Source organism: Hyperoodon ampullatus (genome assembly GCF_949752795.1).
Source record: "Hyperoodon ampullatus genome assembly, chromosome: 6".
Classification (NCBI taxonomy): domain Eukaryota; kingdom Metazoa; phylum Chordata; class Mammalia; order Artiodactyla; family Ziphiidae; genus Hyperoodon; species Hyperoodon ampullatus.
This window is the reverse complement of record NC_136919.1, coordinates 20,024,963-20,040,963: the sequence shown is the minus strand read 5'-3', so window position 1 is coordinate 20,040,963 and position 16,001 is coordinate 20,024,963. Positions and strand designations below refer to the sequence as shown.

At 52.0% G+C, this 16,001-nt stretch overlaps 1 protein-coding gene across 1 annotated transcript in view; it reads left to right on the top strand.

Annotated features, from left to right (window-relative positions):
* Positions 1 to 16,001, top strand: part of COL27A1 (collagen type XXVII alpha 1 chain) — a gene marked incomplete at its 5' end in the record, with an annotated part of 145,297 nt that overhangs the window by 26,244 nt on the left and 103,052 nt on the right. The window contains 2 exons of the mRNA XM_079706055.1: positions 8,874 to 8,927; positions 10,408 to 10,461. Coding sequence (XP_079562181.1) covers positions 8,874 to 8,927; positions 10,408 to 10,461 — 108 coding nt within the window. The remainder of the gene's footprint in view (positions 1 to 8,873; positions 8,928 to 10,407; positions 10,462 to 16,001) is intronic.

Below are 16,001 nucleotides of genomic sequence, written 5' to 3'. Positions count from 1 at the left end.
CACAAGTAGCCCTGGATGTATGACGATGTGGCACCAGAGTGCCAGCGCAGAGCCCTTGCACACAGCTGCGGGAGCCCCTGCCTCCGCCCCTGTAGGTGTGTGACTTCGGCCAGGGCTGGACTGGGGTCCTTCCTTGGAAGGCGAGCAGAGAGGCCTCAGGTGCTTAGGGGCCAGCAGCTGCCTGGAGGTGCTCTGGGTTTTAACAAGGCAAACACTGATGATAATAAGCACCGTGTATTGGACCCTTACTGTGGGCTAGGCACTCTGCGTGCACTTCACGTAGCCTGTCTCATTTGATCCCCACAAAGACCTAATGATCTCATCATCATTAGATGATAGGGGGAGATATTGCACCCATTTACAGATGGGGAAACTGAGGCTCAGGTGGATTAAGACACTGTCTAAGAAATGGCAGTGGCACCTGTCCCCATGGGTCAGGCAGAGAGAGGGGAGCTCCTTGGAAGACTTCTACTTTGCAGAGGCCTCCGGTCTCCTAGGCCATGGCGTACATCGAGAGGCTGAGGATTGGCAGCTGTTCTGATTGCCAGGTTTGCTCAGGAACACGCCTTTCTTGGCCTGCCCTGGGACTGTCTGGTCCTCCCTCTCTACTGCCCCCAAACGTGACCCCCTGCTTCTGTGGCAGCAGATGCTCCATCAGCTTCTCCCCGGTCCAGGCTCCCCCACACTGCAGCGCCTCAGCTCCAGTCTGGCCTGCAGCCCACCCCCATCCTGCCAGCAGATGTGCAGAGGCCGGAGGAGGACCCACCAGCTGCTGTCCTCGCCACTTTCGGCAGCAGCTCTGGGTGTGGTGAGTGAGGCTCAGACCCAGCAGGTGACCCCTCCTGCTGCCACGTGGAGCTGGGACCTGGGGACTCAGGGCCTCACGGATAGGCTTCCAGCTTGCTTCTGTGTAAACAAATAAGGGTGAGGGTTCCAGAAAATACACTGGGACGGGAGTCTTCTTCTCCCATTAGAACTTGCATAACGTGCCAAGGGGAAGAGTCATGCCCTTTACCTGGACACTGGGTTGTGAGTCTAAGGAGTGAGCAGAGGTGGATCCAGGACAGATCAGTCGGATGGGAGGCCCAGTCGGCTGGGCTGTGGCCCTGGACTGCTCTCAATCTGTGGCTTGGCTGGGACAGGGTTAAAGGGAGGCTCTTCCCGGATGGAATTCCTGACTTACCCAAGATTGGAAGGGAATGTCGTGGATCTGCAGGAATAGATGTGATTCTGGGGAGAGGGTCCCGGCTGTTTACCAGATCCTTTCTGGGTCTGGGAGGAGACCCGGTGGGATGGTAGGGCTGGCCTCCTCCAGGCTCTGTGCAGGCTTCTCCTTTTCCGCACGGTGTTGGCTTCGAGAGCTGCCTCTGGGGCCCCCGTCCATTCATCTTCCTTCAATCAACAGACATTTATCGAGCACCTACTATGTGCTTTTGTTGGAAAAATCAGCCAAACAGGCAGGGTCTGCGTGGTGGCAGGGAGCCTGCCCTTCGTCTGGCTGGGTCGCTGTGTGGTCGTTCCTGTGCTGTATTTATTGAGCCCTTGGGAGCTTCTGGCCTTGTGGGTTAAAGATCCCCCTGCCAGACTAAGGATGGGAGAGACTGGTGGATTGAGGAATCCAAAAGGGGAGGACAGAGCAAAGGTGAGGCACTTCATCCCTCTTGAGGTCACAGAGGAGCAAAGACCCAAAGGGCCGATGCCTTACTGGGGTCACTTGCAGTGACCAGCACTGGCGGGGCTGTATTTCGGGTCCTTGGGTTTGCCAGTTGGAAGACGCTTGTCAGGGCTGCACAGCTGGTACAGGCCAGAGCCAGGCTTCAACCCCACCTGCCTGCTCCAGAGCCCAAGGCTTTCCCCATGTACCACATACCCACATGCCCCACGTTCACATCAAGAAGAGGGTTTGTCAGGTCCCACAGGGAGTCAAGATCAAGGACTTTGGGAATGAGGCCGAGAAGCCAGAACCCTGGGTGGATGGCATTAGCTGACCTTGGAGGCCCAGGGTTGAGTCATGAGTCCAACCGACCCATAGTTATTGCTGCAGGAAAGCACAGGGATTAAGAGCACAGACTCTGGAGCCAGACGGTCGAAGTTCCCATCCCAGCTCTGTCACCTTCTAGTTGTGTGACTGTGAGCAAATTATTTGAACTTCCCATGCCTCAGTTTCCTTATCTGGAAAATGGGGTAATAAGAGTAGCTGCCCCTTGGGTTGTCATGAGGTGTAACTGAGTTGAGCAGTGCTGGCCTGTGGTAAGTGGTCAGCTGTCGGCACGTTCAAGGTGCCCGGCCTACAATGGGGCACAGACAGGGACGGTCGCTGCCGTTGTGGAAATAAGCTGACCACTCCATGAAAAGGGCTCCACGTGAGAGGCACTGGGTGCTCAGAGACCCCACAGAATGGCGATTAACCTGGTCTGGGAGGTGAAGCCTGCCTTCCCAGAGGGTGGGAAGGTTGAACCAAGGTCTGAAGGGCAGGAGGCGACCAGGCCAAGGGGCGGGAGGAGGCTGGGGGGGGCGCAGCAGGCCTGGTGGGCGTGCTAAGACTTTTGGACTTTATCCAAAGAGCAGCAGGAAGGCATGAGGTTTTTAGCAGACGTGAGACGATCAGAGGGGGTTTGTGAAGGCCACTTAGGCAGCTTGAGAAGCTTGGTCGGTGGCCAGCAAGTTGAAGGGTGACTAATGGGGAGGCCTGGAGCTGCCCTGCTGGTGATGCTGATGCTGAACCAGGTGAAGTCAGATGGGATGCAGGGCCCAGGTGGGATAAGCAGCTCTGGACCAGAGGCGGGCAGGGCTCCAGCTGTGCCTGTGCTGGGCAACGAGGCACCTGGCCCCACTCTCCCTGGCAGCCGGCCTCCTCTTCCCTCCTCTGGCCTGCTCGGTTTGCAGTGAATTACCCAGGATTACTAGGGGCCCTTGGGCACCCGGGGAGAATAGGTGGGCAAGAGGAGCCATGCTCAGTAACCCAAGTGACTGTTAGCAGAGCTGCTAGAAGCTGAGCTGGAGCCAGACCTTATAGGATCCTCGGGCCTCGGCCCCAGCCTCCCTTTCCCCTTCCTCTGATGCCTGAGGTAGGGCATACCCATTAAAGAAAATGTGGAAAACTCTAGAAAGTATCAAGAGGAAAGCAGGCCTCTTGCAGTGGCCTTGCCCAGTGATAGGCACTGACTGCCTTTTGAACAGCCTGTGAGTCAGGGACTGGCCAACAGCTTTACCTGCTTTGCAGGGTGGATGTTATTACCCCCATTTCACAGATGAGAAAACTAAGATCCAAAGGGGCTAAGTAACTAGCCTGTTTCTGATAAGTGTCAGAGACAAGATTTGAACCCTCTACTGTCTGACTCCAAAGTCCATAGTTTTAGCCGCAAGTCTATTAGCTCCATAGCTCTTTAGCACTGTTGGTTAAGCAATATATATATCTCTCTCTATATATATATATAGAGAGATATATATTTATCTACATATCAATATATATACACACACATATATACATGCATACATATATATGTGAATAATTTAAAATACGCCTTGCCCGTAAGTGCTATATAGTGTTTAGCTGTAATTTTATTAACAGTTGCCTTCTAGAAAGATTGAACCAATCCATGCCACTGCTAGCATTAGAGGAGGATGTTTGAAAAAGATAATTCATTATTGTTTTCAATTCACTTCACTGCATTGATCATCTTTCAGAAGAATGTTTTTCTTACATTTGTTTTCCATTTGCATTTCACCATTTATGAATTTGTTTATTTTGGGGGTTGGGATGTTATCTTTTTTCTAAAAATTAATTAGTTAATTAAATTTATTTTTGGCCGTGTTGGGTCTTCATTGCTGCCCGCGGACCTTCTCTAGTTGCGGCGAGTGGGGCCTCTCTTTGTTGCGGTGCGTGGGCTTCTCATTGCAGTGGTTTCTCTTGTTGCGGAGCACAGGCTCTAGGCACGCGGGCTTCAGTAGTTGTGGTGTGCGGGCTCAGTAGTTGTGGCTCACGGGCTTAGTTGTTCCGTGGCATGTGGGATCTTCGCAGACCAGGGCTCGAACCCGTGTCCCCTGCATTGGCAGGCAGATTCTTAACCACTGCGCCACCAGGGAAGTCCCAGGATGTTATCTTTTGTTATTGGCTTGTAAAAATTATTTGCATTTATATATGAAGGCTTATTAAGCCTTCATCTACCTTACAAGTATTTTCAAATTTATTGTTTGCCTGTTAAGACTATTCATGATGATTTTCACAAGTGAGAGTGTTACCTATTTTTTTTTTTTGGACTAACAATAATAACTAACACTTATTAGGAACTTACAATATGTCAGGTAGTATGGGGAGAGCTCTACCATATGTAGAATGTATGGTTCTTTACTTTAATACTTAGACATTTCTTTCCCATAGTAAGGCCAGAGAGGTATTCACTTATATTCCTAGCCATTTTATAATATCATTTGTACTCTTAAAATTTTAAACCATCTGGAATTAATCTTCATGGGAGTGGGTATGAGGTATAACTTTATTTTTCCCCCAGTAGTTCATCATTTATTAAATAACTTTTCCTGCACTAACTATTATATGATAGACCAGGGTCTCTTTCAGGCCATTCAAATATGTTTCATTACTGTGTTTGTATATTGCTAGTAAAATACTATTTTATGACATTTATTAACTTTATGCTGTGTGTCTCCCTCCTCCACTTAAAAAAAATTGTTCTGGCTATTTAATCTGTCAGATAAAATTTATGCCCATTTTAATAATTTCCTTAAAAAACTCCCTTGGGTTTTTTCTTGGAATTGTATTAAATGTGTTTATTAATTTGTGAAGAATTATCATCTTTAAAATTTTAACTTTTCCTATCTAAAACCATGGCATATCTTCCCATTTGGCTGAGTTTTTAAAACATCTCATAATAAACTTCTATAGTTTTTATTGCATAAACCCTGCACCTTTCTTACTAAGTTTGTTCTTAGAAATTTTATATTTTTGTTGCTGTTATGAATGGAATATTTCCCCCATTATATTTTCTAGCTGGCTCTCAGCTATTGAAAAGAACTATTGACTTTGTATATTTGGACTTTTGTGTTTATTTTATAACCATGCCCTTTACTGAATTATTTTATTAGTTCTAACAGTATTTCAGTTAGTTCTCCTGGGTTTTCTAGACAGGCACTCATATTACTTGCAAAAAAAGACATATTTTTGTCTCTTTTTCCTCAAATCTTAGTAGTCTTATTTGTTTTTCTTGCCTTATTGCCCTGGCCAGAACTTATAAACATATGAAATGGTAGTAGTGATGGTGAAAGACCTAGTGAATCTTCAGAGGACCTTTCAGGGCTGGGGACAGATCTGACCCAATCCCAGCCCTAGAGTTGTCTCTTGAGACTCCATTCATTCATTTTCTCACTTGAGAAATATTTTTATGATGCCTCCCCTGGGCCAGGCCCTATGCTATGTACTCGGGATCTTGTGTCTTGCAAAAGATGACTTGCACAGAGGATTTCTGGCCCAGAATTTTCCAGTCCTTCATGATTTGTTCCTTCTTTGTTTCAGCCCCTCTTGAGGGCTCATCTACCCAAAGCCTTCTATTCTCTCCACCTTTCCAACCCTACCTGCAGGAAAGGAGCTCATAGTTCCTATCCCTGCTATATTTTGTAGCATTTACGGTTTAGGATATACCTTCCCAACCATCTTCTAGTTCCTCAAGTATCTGTTAACTAGTCCAGGCAGAGTCTACTGTTCTGTACACAGAGAGGGAAAGGGGCTTGTCCAAGATCACATGGGCTCGTTGGCTGGAGAGCTGGGTCTGGCGCCCAGGTTCTCATCCTCACCAATGTGTAAACAATTAATTAGACCTTATTATTCCTTATATCTCTTACTGGAGAATTTGCAGGAATCTGGCTGGGAAGATGGATAGTCTTCTCCATCCCAGAAGTCACACCTTCACTTGACCAAGAGTGCCTTGAGCATTTCTGGAGCCCAAACTTCATCTGGCTCCCTCCTTGTCTTCCTCCAGCCTTAGCGTGGCTGATTTACCCTCAGTCTGGCTCAAGTGCCCCCCTACTTCCTCCTGTACCCCACTTACCACTGGATCATGGTTGTTCATCTGCAGTGTATTGAAATGTAAAGCTCTTGGGCTCTGGAAGCAGACTTCCTGAGTCTAAATCCCACTTACAAATTGTATGACCTTGGACAAATCACTTGCCCTCTCTGTGCCTTAGTTTCCTCATCTGTGAAATGGGGGAGAGTGATCGTTGCTACCTCATAGATTTATGTGTTGAAGGCTTAGAAGAGCACTCAAGAAATGCTAGTGAAGATTATCATTACTGGTCTCTGGTTTCTCCCTTGATTGGTCCCCACAGGCATAAGCTGTGTCTTGATCCCCACCATGGTATTCCTTGTGTGCATTGAAGATGTGACTCATAGTAAATGTTCAGTAAATACCTGTGTTTGTTGATGTTGTACTCGGGCAGGGATTACGTCCCAAGCACCGTGCTGGCTGCCGAGAATGCAGAGAGCAGTCCATAGTAACTAAAATACCTGGATACGGACTCTGGGCAAGGGAGCCACTCTGGCATCTCTTTGGGTCTCAGTTTCCCCTTTTGTAAAATGACAGAACAGGATGCTTGAAGGCCCACCCCTGAGAGCATTTTAAGCCCAGCTCTTCTATTGGCTGTAGACCGAGGTGGGCAAGAGCAGGGTGGGGAGAAGCTGCTGTCCTTTTTTAGCCATTGGAATCCTGGGTAGCCCTGGGCCTGACCTTGCACATGGACATAAAAGGCATTGGAACTGGGTTTGTGAACAGCCGAGGGTGGGAGAGTGTCAGCAGGGGCAGCTGCAGCATGAGGTAGTAGATCGCAGAGGCGAGTCCTGCAGAAGTGACCTGGAGGGACCCAGGTGGACAGAGAGTTGGGGTCCTAGCAAGGAGGGGCTGGCCTGCAGCCTGGGGCAGTGGGAGGGCGTATGGGAGAAGCATCTAGGCTTCCCGTTTGTAAACGAGGGCTCTGGAGTCAGATAGACTGGGAACCTAGTCAGACCTAGTGAGACCTTGCCTCCTATCTGCACGTCACCCCGGGCTGTGACTGGGCCTCCCTGAACCCCGGTCTTGGTCCTGCAGTGCAGTAAGTGGGTGTAAGAGGACTGGTGAGGTGCTGCATTGAGTGGGCCTGGCACAGTGTTGGGTGCATGGTAGGTGAGCAGTGGAAGGCCGCCCTCCCTCCTTAAGGCTCTGTCCAGTTTGGAATGCAGTGATTTCTCATGGAGAGTGACTGAGTCAGGATTTGGAAGGTGTGGGTCCTGACGCAGAAAAGAAACAAATGGGAACTAAAGTTGGCCAAAACAGCCTGCCTGCGTGTCACGTCCATGATCCCACTGGCTCCTTGCCAAGGAACCTGGATGCCAGCGGGTATGTGTGCTCGTGCCCGTGTATGTGTGTGTGTGCGTGCATGTGTTCATGTATGAGCATGCAGCCGTGTGCATGCCTGTGTGTGTATGTGAGGCACGTGTGTATGTGTGAGCATGCACCCATGTGCATGAGTGCCTGTGCGTGCCTGTGTGTGTGTGTGTGTGCACGCTGTGCAGCCCACATTTTAATGGTGAGGAAACAGAATCAGAGAAGTGAAGTCACTTGCCTGAGGTCCTACTGTGAGTCCGTGGCTTCACCCCAGGACTTCTGACTCAGGACCCAGATTGGGGAGGGAGCTTGGGAGTGAGGGTGAGGGACAGGGATCAGGGGCTCGTGGAAGTTGACAGCAGGGGGGACTGACTTTCCAAGGGACTGTCTCCTGAGCAATTTAATCAGATTGGTTCAAACGAGTGGGCCCACAGCCAGGAGCCCTCTTCAGCCCTGTATGAGATGTGGTTGTTGGGCCCTTTCCTGAGCACGTGCTCTTAGGAGCCGGGATCCTTGTGATGGGGACGCCTCCCATAGGCTTGGCACAAAGAACGCTTATCTCTGACTGGGGGCGCCCTGCTTGTCAGTGTCTTCCCTACTCACGGCCTGTTCTAACTTGTCGGGTCCCAGGACGTCCTGGAGCACAGAGCTGGGAGTCACAAATTCAGGGTCTTAGCTCTAGTCTTAGCTCTGCCAGTGCCTCAGCTTGGGGCCCTGGGCAGTCCCTTTCCTTCTCCCGGCCTCAGTTTCCCCGAATGTGTTAATGGGGTAATACCCCTTCCATTGCTCACTTCATCAGGCTATTCTGGGAACCTGGTGAAGTGAGGGTTATTGCAAACTGTGAAGGCCTTTACACAGATTAAACGGCTGCTGATGCACTGGTCCTAGGTAATTAGAGATGGTGAGGTGAGCATCAGGGGACAGGAAAATCAGAAAGAATCAAGCTTGCCTCTGGAACTTATCTCTAAGAGGGTGTCTGAGAGCCCCGGGGGGAACGCGTCACCTGTACATTGGGCCCAGGGGTCTATAGGTTGGTTGGGGAGGACCCAGTCAAGCTGCATCTTGAGAATGCTTATGGTCTGGCTAATGATGATTGAGCAGTGGTTTTCTAGCTGAGAGTGACTGCTTGAGCAAGGACCCGGCCGGAGGAATGTGCAGGGTCTGGCAGAGGAAGGACTGTGGTCTGGGGATGGGGCAGTGGGACCCCGTCTGTGTGTTGGGCTGGTGGAAGGAAAGCAAAGTCTGGACAGGATGGCTGGGACCCGATGACGGAAGACTTGGGACACCCAAGGAGGAGTTTGGACTTTGTCAGTAGGCCTGGTGGGGAACTATGGGAGGTGCTGGAGCAGGGGAGGGCTGGGATTGGAGGGGACCCTGTGGAGGAGTGTGAGTGGGGTAGGCGGGGAGGGCATTTAAGCAGGGGACAGGGGGTTGAGCAGAGTTGGTGGGGAGACACCCTCTTTAGACACCTTGGCGGCCAAAGTAGAATTGTTTTTGTTTCAGGGACAGAAAGGGGACCCCGGGCTCTCACCAGGAAAGGCTCACGATGGGGCAAAGGTAGGTTTCCAGGGACCCCAGTGCTCAGGGAAGTGGGGGACTGGACAGCAGGGAAATCGCCGTGCTCTGGGGCGCACCCTCCCGACAGAGGTCACTGCGTGACAAACGCTGGAGGTGGGAAGTAGAAAAGGATGGGGTCTGTTTTCTCCTCAAACCCCTTCAGCTCCCCCTACACCAAACCCCAAACCATTCCCTTCTGCCTTCTTCCGGCGTGCAACCAATAAAACCGACAAAAAATGTTGCCTGTGGACATACCTTTGGTGAATGTCCTTTTGCCTAACGCTCTGAGTGGGTTTTCTGTAGGGCCTGTTAGGTGACCCTCGGCATCCAGAAGCTTCTTGGTAGCACATGCCCAGGAAGCTTCCAACAGACATTCGAAGGCCCCTCTGAGGTTGTTAGTACGAGCAGACAGGTCTGTGAATTTTCAGGACGTGGGAAGGGAATGGGCTGGAGACTCAGGGCTCCCTAACTCTGAAGGGCTGAGACCAGAAGGTTCTCCCATGGAAGAGAGAATGCTTAGGCCAAAGGACTTCATCCATCCCTGAAGCGTCCACCCTGTAAATTAAACAAGGGGCCTGGAGGGAGTTCAGGACAGGCTGGAGCAGGGGAATCCAGAACTCCAAGTAAGGTCATCCGATGTCCCAGACATCCATACGCTGGAAGGAATCCTCAAGTCTGTCTGGTTTCCTTCTGGACACAATCCAAGAGCCCTCCTGACAGGCAGAACACTGCTTCCCAGCCCAGCCTCCAGTGCTTGGGTACTTAGAGGTGGCAGCTCCGGCTGTTTTCTCTGAGGCACAGGTGGCTCATTCACTCACATCTTCATGAGAAGTTTTTTCACTCAGCAAACTCTTACTGGGTGTAAACATCCACATGCACCCCCATCGGATCCTCACTGGAAGCTTCTAGGCCAGGCAGCTAGGCTTAGCTTGCCCAGGAGAAAGCAGAAGCTCCAGCAGTGGGTGGCTTGCTGGAGGCCACGCAGCTGGTCCCATGCAGAGCAGGCTCTGCAGCCGGGCCTGACGACATGCAGGGCCCAGGCTTCTCTCTCGCTCCTACATTGTCTGCTTCTGGGTGTCAGAAATGCCCCCTACTGGGTAGCCGCCATGCCCAGCAAGGGTGGGAAGGAGGGTGTCAGGAATGCAGAGACGGATTCCTGATTGGAACGGGTTGCATGTCCTTCAGGGCGATGGTTTTCAAACATGGTTTTAACAGCGGAACCCATTCCCCAAATGGTGCCTTTTGCCAAAGTCCAACATATAAAACAGATTAAATGGAGCCACTGAGTTAAGTGGGGAGGGGCTGGGTACCCTGCCCACCCAGCTGCCCTCAGCCCTCTCAGAGGCCCTGAGTCTCCTCTGAGGCCTCTAAGCCTCCATGAATGCTGTTTGCAAACAACTGGCTGTGGGAGTCCACACTTTCAATTTAATGAGTGTCCGCTCCCGTTCCCCCACCTCACCCCCTTGTCTGTGTTTTTCAGGGCGACGAGGGCTTGCCTGGGCTCTCTGGGAATCCAGGACCTCTTGGACGAAAGGTATACCTTGGTGTCGATGCTTTGCCTTGCCTGGTGGGCTTCCTAGCAAGCGGGGTCTTCATGCAGGAGTGCCGTGTGCCGCCCGCCTGCCCACCTGCCTCTCGCCAGCTCCCTCAGCAGGGGGCTGGTGGCCGGAGGGGAGAGAGGTTTCCGAGGATCCGTGCTTGCCTGAGTGTGGGAAGCACCTTGGCTTGGAGGAGGTCCCGCCATCATGGTTAAGGAGGTGTGACAAGAAGTGACCCTTCCTCTCGGGGCCCAGCTGCTCCAGGGAGGCCATCATGGGGGTGCTCGTGGTGGTGGAGGGAATATTGTCAAAGCCGGGAGGCCCCACTGGCCCAGCTCCTCCTCCCATGGGCGGAATGGCAGGGGCCTGAGCCTCCTCCCATCTGGAATGACCATGAGCCCCCTGGGGCTGTAAACCAGGAGCAAGGCCTGGAGCATGGTCGTTCAGAGAGTGGGCTCTGGGGTCAGTTGAATCTGGACCCTACTCCCGGCTCCACCATTTCCTCACTGTGTGACCTGGGGCAAGTCAGTAACCTCTCTGGGTCTAACATCATCCCTCTGAAGTACCGCAGGCCAATGTTCTATAGAGACAGTGAGTTCTCTGTACATTCTGAGCTGTTGTCATCCTGCCCTCATCCCATCACTGCTTCAGTCAGGCAGGGGGAGTTACCTCTAATTGCCTTTGGGGGAAGGTCTGCCATTTTCCTAGATGGTGGGTCTCTGGCTTGTAGTGCCCCTGGATTCCTCTCTGGCTTCCCAGCCAGGGTGTCCCATCCTTCAGACTCAACTCTAGTTGTGTCCAGGAAGCCCTCTTGGAACCCTGGCCTTCAGTCTAGGAGACCCTACTCTGCTCAAGGACCCATAGGCTATCTTAGCTGAGTTATTTCAGCCCCAAGACCAGCTTCACCAACAAGGATGTGCAAATCTGGTTTATCGCTCTCCCTACAGAGCCTAGCACAGGGCTTGCGCATAGTAGGTGTTCAGGAAACTGGGGAGGACAGTGTAGGGCCAGGGTCAATTGCTTTTTGCAGGAAAATACCCCATTGATGATGGGTTTTCCAGTGGATACATTGGCCTAGGGGCACGTCTTAAGCTTCTACCCTGACTCCCAGCTGTGGCCACAGCTGCCCTCTTTCTCGGCCATCTGGTTCTCATCTGGGCAGCTGTGGCTTCTCCTGGCTCCATCCTGCTTGTGCTCTGAGGGTCCCTGTGGCACAGGGGGACTTGGGGCATCACTCCCCCACCATCTGCTTCTCCTCCGCCCTCCGTGGCCAGAGCAGGCCACACTGCAGAACTGAAGAAGCCAGGCCCAGACAGGAGTCCGTGGCTGTCTGAGCTGGGGAAATGTGGTCTCTTCTGGCTCAGAGATCACAGAGGGACTCCCTCTCCCCCACTCACTTCCCCTCTGGGCTCCAGCGTTTTCTGATGGATGAGGTGTGGAGGTTTGAGTGGAAAAGTCTCCTTCCAGTCATGGCTCATAAAGCAGCCAGTGGTGGTCTCGCTCTGTACGGGGGTAGCAGTCCAGCAGAGGAGGCGGGAGATGGAAAAACAGACTGGACTGGCTCCTGCCTGGGGTTCCAGGCCCTCCTGCTCTCAGCAAATGTCCAGGGAGGCCCAGATCCCCCAACTCAGGGGAGCCAGATCACCTGAGCTGGGAGAGACGTCTTTTCTAAATTAAGGAAGAACCTCCATGTGGTAGGAAAACTATTTGGCAAAACCATTTCCACCAAGTCCCTCTGGCCCCAGCCTAGGCAAACATGGAGGAGTTTGGTGTGTGGCAGGCCAGTGTCACCTGCTCACAGAGGATGGTGGGCAGAGCATGGGGGTGCTCAGGTCCTAAGGCAGGGACCCCTGACCAGTGGTGGGGGTCAGGGAGGAGGACCAATGGGGTGGGCAGCCAGGCCTGGAATTGTCACTGTTTGTCAGCAGTCTCTCCTCCCACAAGTGTCTTTGGAGACAACAGTAGCCACTCTGCCCTGATCCTGTTGGGTGGTTTTTCTGCATCATCTCCTGTGGGGGGCCTTGAGCGAGAAGGAACATTGGTGGGTGAGAGGCAAGGTCTGCGTCCCCTTTGCTCATCAGCGCATTGAATTTTGGTGTCACCTCAGAGTGACACCAGTAACCCTATTCATTCATTTATTCAACATAATGGATTGAATGACTATTGTTGTGTCAGGCACTGTGCAGGCCTCTGAGCTGACACATCGACAAAAATCCCTGTTTCCTCAGAGCTTGCAGTCTTGTGTGGGGAGACAGACAATAAAAACAGTAAAAATACGAGGTGTGTTAGAAGATGAAAAGGGCCATGGAGAAAAGTAGGGAGAAGAAAGGGAGTTTGGGTTGGGAGTTTCCCATACTGCCCAGCGCGATAGGAAGGTTTACTGTCCCTCATCACATTGTTTCCTAACAGTAACCTCTGGGAGTTAGGCAGTATTATGCCCATCTCACAGCTGAGAACACTGAGGCCCAAATAGGTCTCATTCATTCATTCACTCTTCCAGTCATTTCACAAAGATATACCAAGGTACCTGGCTGTGTGCTGACACTGGTGTTAAATGCCAGTGAGATCACTGGGGGCTTACGGAGAGTGGAGTCTACAGCCCCGGTTCACAGCCCTGCTGTGCATGAGAATCAGCGGGGGAGCTTGCCCACCTCCCCACAGGGGTTCTGGTTCAGTTGGTCTGAGTGGGACCCAGGCAGTAGATTCTCATGTGCAGCCAAGGCTGAGAGCCACTGGATTAACAGAAATAGCTGCCAGGGTCACTAAATGGCAGAGCTGGGATTTGAACTCAGGTCTTCTGACCCTTAGTCCCTTTCCCTTTCCACAACACTGATTGAAACAGCTTCTTAAATAAGAGTGGGCCCATCAAGTGAAAAAGAGCCTCCCCACCTGAGAAGGCTTCTTTCTCTGCATCTGCCTGCGATGCTTGCTAAGGGACTTTGCTGCGCTGATTCCAGATGGGGGAGCGGGTGCACAGACCAGGTCAGACACGCCTGGATGGAATCCCAGCACTGTCCCTCTCCTGCTGTGTGAGCTTGGGCAAGTGGCCTCAGTTGCTTCATGCAGTAGTTGGGAGGGTTAAATAAGATGCTATGTCCTCAGCACCCAGCACAGGGCTGGCACGTGGTAGATGCTGCATACGTATTTGTTGAATGAATGAGTGAATGTGTGATCACGATGAACATGAAGAAGCAGTGCTGTAGAAGGTCTTGCCCACCTGGTCCCATCAGCCATCTTGCTTAGTTACCAGTTAACCACCCTCCACTAACCCAGAAGGCTACCAGAACCCTATTTGTACCTTGTGAGGGCAGAATCCCATGCTGCCCCTGATCTAACCCTCCTGCCTTCTCTCCTATAGAGCAGCGCTTCTCAGCTGCCCCCCAGGGAACAGTTAACAATGTCTGGAGACACTTTTGGTCATCACAAATGAGAGGGGGCGCTACTAGCTTCTAATGGGTAAAAGCTAGAACTGTTGTTAAAGACCTTACAATGCATGGGACAGATGCTCCACCCAGAGCAAAACCTTATCCAGCCCAAGGTGTCAGTGGTGCCGAGGCCAAGGAGCTCTGCTGTATAGAAACCCTCACTCCATCCAATCCTGTGTGCCTTGGGCCTTCCTCCCTCCCTGCATTTGCTTCCGCTGGGCCCTCTCCTGGCATGCTCAGACCAGTCACCTTCATGTATCTGTCCCTTGATTCCATTCTCGAAGGCCATCTTCTCCAAGAGCCTCTCCCCAGCACCTCCAGGCAGAATTCATCCCTCCCTTCTCACACCAGCCCATTTTCTCAGCCTCTTTAGGACTCTGCACTTTCTGGCTAGCAGGCAACTCACTGGTGTCCTTGGCGCATTTGTCAGACGAGAGCAAGTGCACAGAGGAGGACCTCTTCTTCTTTATTTCCTCACGCGGGGCTTAGCACAGTGCTGGCCACAGACATCTGCTCCGGCGTCCCTCACCTCCCTGCCTCCCCTGCCTCCTCAGACATCACTAATCGCTCTTTCTTGCCAAGCCTCATTCAGTCTCAGAATCTTTCTTAACACGTTGCCCAGGTAGACATGACTAATGGAATGAAGTTGGTACTCAAGTTGAAACTTCCTCCTGGCTCCCTCCTGCAGCCCTCACCCTGCCCATGAGCCCTCCACATGCCATCTGAGTTGGCCACTGTCTGTGAGATCTGTGCTAAAATGGGAGGGCAGAGGGGGTCATCTGGGAATTTTTGCAGGGAGTGTGATTGACGCTGCCTGAAACGATCTCCTGCCTTTCTGCAGAACTGCCGGTTCTCCCTGGATGTAGCACCCCCTGCATAGCACCTCCATGTAGCGCCCCTACTGAGAACCTTCTCTGGGCTCCTCTGCTGAGCTGCTCTGGGTTTCTGGGGTCCACACCCCCTCCATTTCTGAGCTCCTCTGCCCTTCTGCTCTCCAACGTGGCTTCTCCTTCAAGCCTCAGCTCACCGTGCCGCCTCCCCTGCTTGGCTGTCTGCCCTCTCCTAGCACTCAGTACTTCTTTGTTCCCCTTCACATGTGTTTAATGCCCATATCCCGTTCTAGAAGGTAGGGAGTGAGTTTGCTTTGTTTATCAGTGTATTCTTAGTGCTCATATAGGGTCTGGCTCATTGGTGGGGCTCAGCAAACCTTTGAATGCATGAATAACCAGATGAATGAATGAGCCATACAGAAACTGTACCTTCCTGCCCTGACCTGTCTCAGGTACCCACTAAGCAGAGTTTGGCGTCAGATGCCTAGCTATACTGTGAAGGACTGTGCTTTTGGACAAGCCACACATCACATTTCAGAATCCTATAATTTTTGAGCCAACAGGATGCTTTGAGAGGCCAGCTGGGGAAACTGAGGTCCAGAGAGGAACAGGGACTTGGCGAGTATGCTGTAGTGACTCACTCTGTTTCTGGGCGTGTGTTTCTTCCTCCTGACCCTTTCTGTTGAATGGGGCTTTCGGTCCTGCTGACTGCCCAGTGTGGCCTAGGGGCTGCCAGGGTGGTAGAGAAGTCCAGTGGGAAGCCTCACGGAGTGCTGAGCGAGTCTGGTGAGCTCCATTCTGCTGCGAGAGAAGCCGGGGCCTCGTGCAGGCCGAGGTGGAGCCTGCAAGCTCAGCTTGCAGGGGGGATCAGCTGAGGTCTAGGTGTACGTTGGTCCTCAGGACCCCCAGGCAAGGACAGGACCCCCCTCCTCTCCCGGCCCAAAGCCCAAATAGCATCTCAGCCGATGGGGAGACTGTCTGCAGTAACAGTGAGGTGATGTCTGGTTTCTCCTTGTGCGTTGTAAGCAGTGATTAATCTGGCTCCCAAACCAAAATATAGCCCGAGTTCTGTTATAAACATGGGTGCTGTGGAGACCCGCCTGCCCGGCAGCCAGAGGCCCCCTTGCAGATTGCGTGGGCCCTGGAACTCCCCTGAAGCATCTGCTCTCCCCTAGTCCCAGTCAGGCACTTATCACCCACGGGGAAATCACTGCCCGTGGGTCTACCTTGTGGTCAGTGTCTGCCCCGTAATTGCCCAGGGCTCTGTAGAAGATGATGGTT